The sequence below is a fragment of the Mesoplodon mirus genome, assembly GCF_964341445.2.
Source record: "Mesoplodon mirus genome assembly, chromosome: 9".
NCBI classification, from domain to species: domain Eukaryota; kingdom Metazoa; phylum Chordata; class Mammalia; order Artiodactyla; family Ziphiidae; genus Mesoplodon; species Mesoplodon mirus.
Window position 1 is genome coordinate 59,668,730 of NC_138985.1, and position 11,095 is coordinate 59,679,824.

General features: G+C 32.8%; 1 protein-coding gene across 4 annotated transcripts in view; it reads left to right on the forward strand.

The window, feature by feature from the left end:
* Window positions 1-10,702, forward strand: part of KRIT1 (KRIT1 ankyrin repeat containing) — a 37,257-nt gene extending 26,555 nt beyond the window's left edge. For all 4 annotated transcript variants that reach the window (XM_082631667.1, XM_082631666.1, XM_082631665.1 and 1 more), the window contains 5 exons: window positions 2,529-2,695; window positions 3,331-3,418; window positions 3,912-4,118; window positions 9,343-9,459; window positions 10,286-10,702. In XM_082631667.1, the coding sequence (XP_082487793.1) occupies window positions 2,529-2,695; window positions 3,331-3,418; window positions 3,912-4,118; window positions 9,343-9,459; window positions 10,286-10,354 (648 nt within the window). In that variant the 3' untranslated portion in view covers window positions 10,355-10,702. The remainder of the gene's footprint in view (window positions 1-2,528; window positions 2,696-3,330; window positions 3,419-3,911; window positions 4,119-9,342; window positions 9,460-10,285) is intronic.
* Window positions 10,703-11,095: the final 393 nt, after the last annotated feature.

Below are 11,095 nucleotides of genomic sequence, written 5' to 3' on the forward strand. Positions count from 1 at the left end.
AGCATTCTTAACAGCATTATTCATAATAACCAAAAAGGTAGACACAATCTAAGTGTTCATTAACAGATAAATGGATGAAGAAAATGGAATATTATTCAGCCATAAAAAGAAATGAAGTTTTGATACATGTCATAACATGGATGAACCTTGAAAACATGCTAGGTGAAATAAGCCATACACAAAAGGACAAATACTGTTTGATTCTACTTACCTTAAATAAATATCTAGAATAGATATCATAAACGGAAAGTATATAAGTGTGATGGGGGGAGAGAATGAGGACCTAATGGTTACAGAGTTTCTGTTTGGGCGATGAAAATATGGAAATAGTTGTGGTGGTTCACAACATTGTGAATGTAATTAATGCCACTAAATTCTACAGTTAAAAATAGTTTAAAATAGCAAACTTTGTTAGCAGTTCTTAAAATGTAATAGATGTATGAAATTTGCAAATAATCTAAATATACTCAGCCTGTCTTCTTTCTCCCTAAGTAATATTTTTAAAGCTGGCTGGTAGAGAGAGAGCAATAATGATAATACTTGGATATTAATTAATTGCATATTACGTTACAAATAATATAAAGTAGGCTCAAGTGAAAAGAAGTAAGGCTTAGTGAGTACTTAAGGTGAATCAGAATATCACGATCATCTGATAAAGTGGTTGCGTTCTTTTTCACTCATTGTGTAATTGAAAAATTCCTATTTTTACCACCTGAAAAATAGAAGAATTGCAATTTTTTTGGTTAGGATTATTCTTTTAGGATGAAAAGAGCCTGCTTTCATTTAAAAAGAACAATTGTTGACTAATAGTCACTGAACACACTATTAGGAATTATAACTATTCTCTATTCAAACTCTTCAAATTCATTAAATCAATTTTTATTAGAAAAATGTTTTCTTTCATTTTTTCCCAACAATTATTTTGAGAAATTAAAAACCCATAGGAAAGTTGAAAAAGTAATAAACTTCATACCATATACCATTCATTAAATTCACTAATTGTTAACATTTTGCTACATTTGTTTCATCTTTCCTCTCTTTTCCTTGTGAACCATTTAAAATTAAGTTGCAGACATCCTGGCACTTCATCCCTAAATATTTTAACGTGCATCTTCTAAGAACAAGGATGTACCTACATAGTACAGTACCACTTTCACCCTAATAAAATTAATATTTCCATAATAACATCTAATATCAGACCCATATTCAGATTTCCCCCCAATTTTTCAGTCTCTTATAACTCCCAGCTGAAGGAGCTAGTCAGTGTTCATGCTTTGCATTTGATTACTGTCTCTTTAAGTCTCCTTTAATCTAGAGCAATCCCCTTATCTTTTTTCCCCATGAAATTCTGTTTCAGTTTTTTTGATATTATCAATATATGGAGTATTATAAGATATTATTTTAGTTAGTATGACAAAATTTCTTTTACCATAAGGAATTTGGGTCATTTTGAATAATATTTGGAAACACACTAAGTATTCATTCAGAATCTCTATAATTGGTGATTATTTCCAAGTAGAAATGCATTCTGTAGGCTGGCATTTTTCAATGTTTGTTAATCTTATCAGATAAAGTGAAACTTTAAAGTTTTCAAAACTTGAAAAAAGTATGCCCTCCTTTAGTGTTATTTGAAAGTGCAAAGTGCTGAATATTTTTTAGTCAAATAAAAAATGTTAAGCTTTTTTCAAACTTCATGTGTCCTTCTGGGAATTAACACTTCCTTTTATCTTCTTTGAGGTTCACTACTATATTGGGTGAAGCACAGATTGTAGAAGAATGTTTGAGGAGTATAAAGAATTTAAGTAAAATTGTACTAGAAGTTATACACACTCATATCCATAAACTGATGATAATTTTATTGAACTGTGAATCAGAGGTTAGCAACCTATGGCCTATTGCTGTATCTGACCTATTGCCTATTTTTGTATATCCTGCAAGCTATTAATGGTTGAAAAAAATTCAAAAGAGGGCCTCCCTGGTGGCGCAGTGGTTGAGAGTCCGCCTGCCGATGCAGGGGATACGGGTTCGTGCCCCGGTCTGGGAGGATCCCATATGCCGCGGAGCGGCTGGGCCCGTGAGCCATGGCCGCTGGGCCTGCGCATCCGGAGCCTGTGCTCCGCAACGGGAGAGGCCACAACAGTGAGAGGCCCGCATACCGCAAAAAGAAAAAAAAAAAAAAAAAAAAAAATCAAAAGAATATTTCATGAACATTTCACGAAATTCAAATTTCAGAATCAATATAAAAAGTTTTAGAAGAACTCCAACATTTGTAGATGTGTTGTCTATAGCTGCTTTTGTGCTACAATAGCAGAGTTGAGTCGTTCTAACAGAATATCTGACTCACAAAGCTTAAAATATTACTGTCTGGGCTTTAATAGAAAAAAATTGTCAACCTCTGCTCTAAAGCAATAACAGCTTATTTATATGAAATTACATAGCTTTTGCTTTTTCATATTAGATAGTGGCAAGCTCTACATTTATAACAGGAATTTGTGGCCTAATAACCAAATTATACTTTTTCTTTTAAGATTGAAGACCCATTAGCTATTCTTATTCTCTTTGATGAAGCCAGATATAATTTATTGAAGGGCTTTTATACAGCTCCTGATGCTAAACTGATAACATTGGCAAGTCTACTGCTGCAGATAGTTTATGGAAATTATGAGAGTAAGAAACACAAGCAAGGTTTCCTAAAGTAAGTATTTAATACAATTCATGGTCTTGTGCTGTACCCAAGGTTCAGTTTAACCAAGAAAATTTAGAAATATTATGTTACTAAGAACTATTTAGACGTTGGTTTGGAATTAAATAATATAAGGCATGGAATGAGAAAAAAAAAACATAGTAAAGCATTCTTTAAGTTACACTGTCTCCAAAGTTCTTTTCTTTATATTTGAATATAGTTTGATATGCCTTATACTTGTTAGCTTTATCTTTCTTTACTGTATGTTTAAATAAGTTCACTAAAACCTGACTTGGATTAGTAGAAAAAATGTTACAGATGCATTTCAGTATACCACCACAAAAACTAGTTCATGTTTCATGTTGAGAGAAAACATTGAGGTTTTAGCATATCTAAAGTTTGTTTATTGTAGTTTTCATTATTCAAAAATATTTTGTGCCTACTGAAAGAAGAAACATTTCTCTAAATTGAGCAATATTAGGATCGTGACTTTTTGCTTAACATGTTGAGAGTTCTCTGATATGTTACAATATAATATTTTTCAGCTCAAAAATCATATTATTTAAAGCCATTTACATGTAAATGATTATATTACTGTAGCTACTAAAGTTGATTTATTTAAAAGATGTTGGCGTATTTGCTTACAGTGAAGAAAATCTAAAATCCATTGTACCTATTACCAAATTGAAAAGTAAGGCACCTCACTGGACAAACCGAATACTTCATGAATACAAGGTAAGCTGTTAAATAGAAATAAAAAGACATTTTATAGCCTAGTTGAAATTTTGTTAGTATTATTAATATGTTTTAAACATAGGTACATTACATTTTATTCTTGAAATTAAATAAGGATCTTATAGTTCACATGCCTGAAAGGAAAAGGAGCAAAATAGTTTTATTTTTAATAATGTAGAATCTTTTACTGAATACCATCTGTATGCTGGATACTGTGGTAAGTGCTAGAGATTAAAAAAAACATGAGATAATACACTATCTCTATCCACGAGGCACTTAAAAATGTAATAGAATAGATAAACGTTATTTTTAGACCTTGATATTTCTTTTTTTTTAATATAAGATCTCAAAAGAAAAACTGCCTTTGGGATAATGTCACACAATTTTATTTGTCTTTGGGATAGCCTTGATCTTAGAAACTGTTTAGTTGACCTGTTTGGATTATCAAAGGTACATTCTCCTTTCACATCTGTTTATTTTACTTTGTTTTTAGAATCTTAGTACAAGTGAAGGTGTCAGTAAAGAAATGCATCACCTACAGCGCATGTTCTTACAGAATTGTTGGGAAATTCCTACATATGGAGCAGCTTTTTTCATAGGACAGATATTTACAAAGGCAAGCCCCAGTAATCATAAAGTCATCCCTGTGTATGTAGGTGTGAATATAAAAGGACTTCATCTTCTCAATATGGAAACTAAGGTAGATTTTCATCTTTTCAGCTGTTTTTGACCAGTCACATTATGTAATATCTAAAATAACAGTACTAGCCTACATGAACAATTTCATTCATTTATAATAGCAAAGGATAGGGGGATGAAAACGAAATGATTATCAATAGGGAGTTAACATATTAATTGTAACATTGAAATACCTTGCAGCCATATAAAAGAAAGAAGAATATTTTTCTGTGGAATGATCTCTAAGATATATTTGGTGCTGAACCATATGTAATATGCTACCATTCATGTAAAAATGGGTGGAAATGGGTACTTATCTGAAGAAAACAGAAACACTAACACAAAAAGATACATGCACGTCCCTGTTCATTGAAACATTATTTACAATGGCCAAGATAAGCAACCTAAGTGTCCATCGGTGGATGAATGCCTAAAAAAAATGTGTAAATATACACAATGGAATATTATTCGGCCATTAAAAAGAATGAAGTCTTTCATTTGCAACAATATGGATGGACCTTGAGGGCATTAAGTCAGACAAAGATAAATACCATATGATCTCACTATTTATATGTGGAATCTTTTTTTTTAAAAAAAAAACAAGCTCATAGATACAAAGAACAGACTGGTGGTTGCCAAAGGCAGGGAGTTGGGAGATGGGCAAAATGGGTAAAGGGGGTCAAAAGGTACAAACTTCCAGCTGTAAAATAAATAAGTCATGGGGATGTAGTATAGAGCATGGTGCCCATAGTTAATAATACTGTATTGCATATTTGAAAGTTGCTAAGATAATAGATCTTAAAATTCCTTATCACAAGAAAAAGAAAGTTGTAACTATGTATGGTGATGGATGTTAACGATACTTATTGTGGTGATCATTTTGCAATATATATAAATACTGAATCATTATGTTGTATACCTGAAACTAATAGAATGTTATATGTCAATTGTACCTCAAAAATTGGGGGGAAGTGAATACTATATTTGCATAAATACGTATTGCTTTTGTATGCATAAAATGTCTCTTAAAGCCTTTAGAGGGGGGGAACCATGTAACTGGGAATAAGAGTAGAAGGGAGACTTTTCATTATATAGCATTTTGCAACTTAAAAAATTTTTTTTAACTGTGAATGTATTACCTATTCTAAAAATCAATTAGATTTAAATGAAAAAAATACAGATTTTAAAAAGGAAATATAATATCTGACACAAGTGGTTCATTTTTCAAATTAGAATAAGTTATAAGAACATTTTGGGGGGCAAGATGAAGTGTGGATGGGACTGTGAATACCTATTAGAACTGTTCAGAGGTTTTCTATTCCACCATCTTGATCTGGCCGCCCCTACTTCAGAGCTTTTCAATCAGAGGCTTATTACTGTATTGTGCTCCTTTTTCTAATCAAAGTCATGATAATATAAATATGGGGTTATCAATTACTTTTAGCATATTTAACACACTTCACAGGATAAACAGCTTTCTGGTTAGTAAAGGAAGCAGATAAAAGTCTATTTTGTTCATTCAGATATGTCACGAATAGACTATTTTCCAAATCAGTTTAAGTAACTAAGGTTACGCATTTTTTTAAAAGGCGTTTTAGACTAGGGAATTTCATCGTAAACCTAACTTTTTTCATCATTTTTGTAAGTCTTTATTATGTAATCGCATACCTTCTGAAAGTATCCCAATTATAGTTTAGTTATTTCCTGATAACTCAGGATCATCATTATGGGCAACAGTTATTTTCCCATACTGTTAGATATGCCTGTGAATGGAGATAAAGAATATGCAGGGAAATAGGGCAGTGACTGACTTGGAACTTGACTTTTTGAAGTCTCTGATATCTGCTTGCTTTGGAATCATTTGCTTATCATTTTCTATTTAGACTATTTTACTCATACAAAATAAGCTACTTCTTATTAGCTTGTAACTACTTTTTCTATTCCTGTTGTACTAAGGAAATGAAGGAGAAATTCCCCTTGTCATTTCAAGAAATTTTTCCTCTGCTATTTCAGACCATTTTATACAAATATGTGCAAATTCTTCTTCATTGAACTGGATGGTGATACTGTGGGCATAACACTGAGCCTTTTCTCTAAACTGTATTTTATGTTTGACTTTTGGGAGCATTCCAAATTTAGGCAACAATGAAAAGTTTTATATAGTATTCAAATGATGTTTCAGTAATGTAACATTTCATATTATGAATAATATTCTGGCCCAGGAATTGAGTAAGTGAGATAGCAGTAGCAGGCAGAGGATGATAGTGTTATTAAGAATCTTCTTTTTCTAGAAATATAAATAGAAATGCTGTCATTGGGCATATAAAAAGGTGATTGAAACCAAGGGTAACAATGTTTTCTGTCCACGTAATCATTACCTGGTGTTCTGTAAGCTACTGATAAATTTATGGCACCTATAAAAGCTCTAGGATAATTACATCTTCAAACGATCAAAGATAGGAACAATCAGCTTGTCCTCAGTTGTCTTAGATTGACCAAATCTGCTAGGGTTGAATATGACAAGCTTGCTTAAATAAACATCTTCATCTGCAAAAATACTTTCATTTGCATTTAAAAGTCTACATATGGGATACATTAGCCTCAGAGATTAAATCTCAGGAAAAGCCATAGAATACAGCTGTGGTTTTTTTTTTAATCTCAATTACTTCTGCCTTCTATATTTTGTTATTGTTTGGAATAATGAAAGTTGCCCCTCAGAAAATACAGCTCAGCCAGTTTCATATACTCATCAGAGACCTATCTGTCTACTTACATAAAATGTAGGCACTATCGAGTAGGTAAATGCAGTGTTACGGTTCAATGTTTTACTATAGTGAAAGCATTTCAGTCTTCATAACTGAACTGTACTTGTTGATATATCTTCAGCCTTAATACCACTGCTAATACAGGCAATAGATTACCCTTTGCTGATGTCAATTTATGTAGACCATAATGCTCTTCTGAAATAAAACTGGTTCTTTAAATACCCATTAGTGCCATTGTTCATGGTCACTTGTCAACATCACTCTTTCTCCTGTGTGTCCTGGTTGGCTATTTCTACTTCTGACTTACATGGTTTCCCTTTTCTGCTCTCAACTATCCCTGTCATTTCTCTTACTTTTTTTTCTTTTTTTTTTTTTGCGGTACGCGGGCCTCTCACTGCTGTGGCCTCTCCCGTTGCGGAGCACAGGCTCCGGACGCGCAGGCTCAGCAGCCATGGCTCACGGGCCCAGCCGCTCCGCGGCATGTGGGATCTTCCCAGACAGGGGCACAAACCTGTGTCCTCTGCATCGGCAGGCGGACTCTCAACCACTGCACCACCAGGGAAGCCCTCTTACTTTTTGACTTCCTTCACTAAGCACCTTCCCCTTTGTAGGTTTTACCTCCTAATGAGAGCTACTTTTTCCTTCTGGAGCAGACTGGTCTCTCAAGACAGCCATGTGGGCTCTTCAACTCCATTCAGCCATTTTCATTATTGTGGATTTCTCAAGATTTCCTTTCTCTCTGCACACTGTCCTTTAAAAACAAAACCTTTACTTTTAACTTATGGCTTCAGTGCTTTTGTTGGTCATTTGACCTTCATGTAATCGAGGAGTTGCTATACCACAGATGTATTTTTTTCTGTATGTTAAACTGTTTTGAGGACATATTAAATGGACAGTTTCCTGTCTCTTGATTAAACAAGTTTCAAGTCACTGATCCAAAAGACAGACAGTTTAAAGTTTTATGATATCTTGACTCAGTGTTTCATTGTGTACTTTGGTAAATAGCTATTTTAGTAGATCCTGTCTATAAGTTATATTTTATAAGTATAGCTATTTTTAAGCAAGATGTTATTATTTTCCCATTATAAGTGGTATACACTCATGTAAATTAATTATATTACATTTCACTTACAGAACCTCACTTTCAGAATGCCCTAAACCATTACCTTCCTGGCATATCCTTAGTTTATTATTTACAATCATTATGTTAAGAACTGCTAGTCATAGAGAGGTAATGTTTCTCAACATACTTATTTTAAAGGATGGCATGAGCACTTTCTTTGTATATGTGTATACAAAGAATATATTTTTAGGGTAAGAAAATGTAAGTTACTACTAGGAGATAATTGTTTTTTAAATAATCCAAAGAATATATTGGATTCCTATTTAAGTATACCATTATGTTACAACATGTAGGAATAGGGTACTGTAATTGGTTTTAAATAGTTCTGTTGAATATATGAAGGATATATTATTAATTTTTTAAATAATGCTTATATTTACAATAAATATATCAGTGTACTTATTTTCAGTGATATGAAATTGCCTAAATCGACATGTTACCCTATTACATAAATTTCAGATCTGAAAGTACTATATGAATATTCAAAAGGTACTGAATATATCAATAGTAAAAGGAATTGTTTTTAAGATGCAGAAAGTAAAAACTTGCAGTACACTTAATTTTCTTGAAAGCCACTGATAGAATGGGCATCTTTTTTTTTTTCCCCATCATTGGGTAAGTTTAAGGTGTACAATATGTTGATCTGATACACTTATCTGTTTCAAAATGGTTACCACCATAGCATTAGCCAACACCTCTATCACACTGCATAATTACAGTTTCTTTTTTCTGGTGAGAACATTTAAGATCTACTCTCTTAGCAACTTTCAAGCATATAGTACAGTATTGCTAACTATAATCATCATGCCCCACATTAGATCCCCAGAATTTATAACTGAAAGTTTGTACTACTTTGACCAACATCTCCTTAATTTCCACCACCCACCAGCCCCTGGTAACCACCATTCTACTTCCTATTTTTGTGAGTTTGGCTTTTTTAGATTCCACATATAAGTGGTATCCTATGGTATTTGCCTTTCTTTGGCTTATTTCACTTAGCATAATGCCCTCCAGTTCCATCCATGTTGTTGCAAATGATAGGATTTCCTTATTTCTCATGGATGAATAATACTTCTTTCTGTGTGTGTACACATATACAAATACATAGCACAGAATGGGCATCTTTAAAAAATTTTGTCATTCTGATAAGAATATCATTGCAGTCTTCTAAGAGTCTACCATATATGTGGCTCTGTACTGCAGGCTGTGTGAAGTTAGTGTGGGCACTTTGAACAAGTTTTATTCTAACTTTCAAAACCATTGTGTTTAGACCTGTCTAGATAGATGTAGATAGTAAGAGAAGATGGGTGTTGTTTTTAATAAATATTTCAATATAATGATTTCTAATTATGTTGCAGGCTTTACTCATCAGTCTTAAGTATGGTTGTTTTATGTGGCAGTTGGGAGATGCTGATACATGTTTTCAGATCCATAGTATGGAATATAAAATGAGCTTTATAGTACATACAAAACAGGTGAGTACCTAATCAGTTATTCTGGACTTCTAGTAATAAACTCTACTGTATTAATAAAGTTATTTCTTTTTTAAAAAATGATAGTCATCATTCATCATCGGATGAATGGATAAAGAAGATGTGGCACATATATACAATGGAATATTACTCAGCCATAAAAAGAAACGAAATTGAGCTATTTGTAATTAGGTGGATGGACTTAAGAGTCTGTCACACAGAGTGAAGTAAGTCAGAAAGAGAAAGACAAATACTGTATGCTGACACATATATAGGGAATTTAAGAAAAAAAAAATGTCATGAAGAACATAGGGGTAAGACAGGAATAAAGACACAGACCTACTAGAGAATGGACTTGAGGTTATGGGGAGGGGGAAGGGTAAGCTGTGACAAAGCGAAAGAGAGGCATGGACATATATACACTACCAAACGTAAGGTAGATAGCTAGTGGGAAGCAGCCGCATAGCACAGGGAAATCAGCTCGGTGCTTTGTGACCGCCTGGAGGGGTGGGAGGGAGACGCAAGCCTGGAGCGAACATATGTATATGTATAACATTCATTTTGTTATAAAGCAGAAACTAACAAAAAAAATGATAGTCCATTTTACTTTAAGGAAAACCTCTAACATGAAATTAACATATTTAAGACCAAGGTAAAAAGGCAGGCCTTTCCTAAGCAAAGCCCAAAACTTATCTGAATAATTTATTGCAGTCTTATAACAATGAAAAATTCCTTTTCAAATACATAGAAAACTGTCCACTGCCATGTATGTCATTTACACATTCTTACATGTTTCAAATTTATTGTCAACATATATTTTACTTTGTAGGCTGGCCTTGTGGTAAAACTACTAATGAAGCTAAATGGACAGTTAATGCCCACGGAAAGAAATTCATGAGAGGAAAGCAACTGATACTTAAGCCACCACATTTTGTGATATAGATTTTTTCCATGAAAGATTTCTTAAACTATTACTTTTAACAAGGCATTTAGTCTCTTGTAATATATATGTATACTATTACATTGTACAGAATCTGTACTTATGTTTGGTGTGTAATATACCAATTAGTTTTATATAATATCCTAATAAGCTAATCTAATTTTTAGGAGAAACACACAAAAATGTGTAGATTGATAGTCTGTATAATATTAGACAAAACAGTAAGCTTTATAAAAAGTTATTTTTGGTAAATGGTACAGAATTTAGAGTGGAATATGATGAAATTAAAATATAGCTTTGCTATGACTTTGTGTGTCATTTCAAAATGTACAGAAAGTCACATGATTTGAATAAAGAAAATGTGTTTTCTACTTAAAGCATATGTAACAGTTACTTAAATTTTTTTTTGTAACCTCTGAACATTTCTCAACATGTTTTTAAAAGACTTAGTTAAAATTTTTATTTGGTATAAGCTAGTATTTCTCAAAGTATTATAGTTCTTGAACCCCCTGCATCATAATTACATGAGTGCCTCTTAAAAACAAGGATTTCAGGGACAAGTTCTAGACAAGTTCATTCACTCTCTTGGAAATAGCAGGGCCTGGGAATTTTTTCTTAAGTTTTACTTAATTTTCTGTTGAAATAATTACAGACCTAATAGTGAACTTGTATTATTAAAGTTAAGTAAATTACACAGAA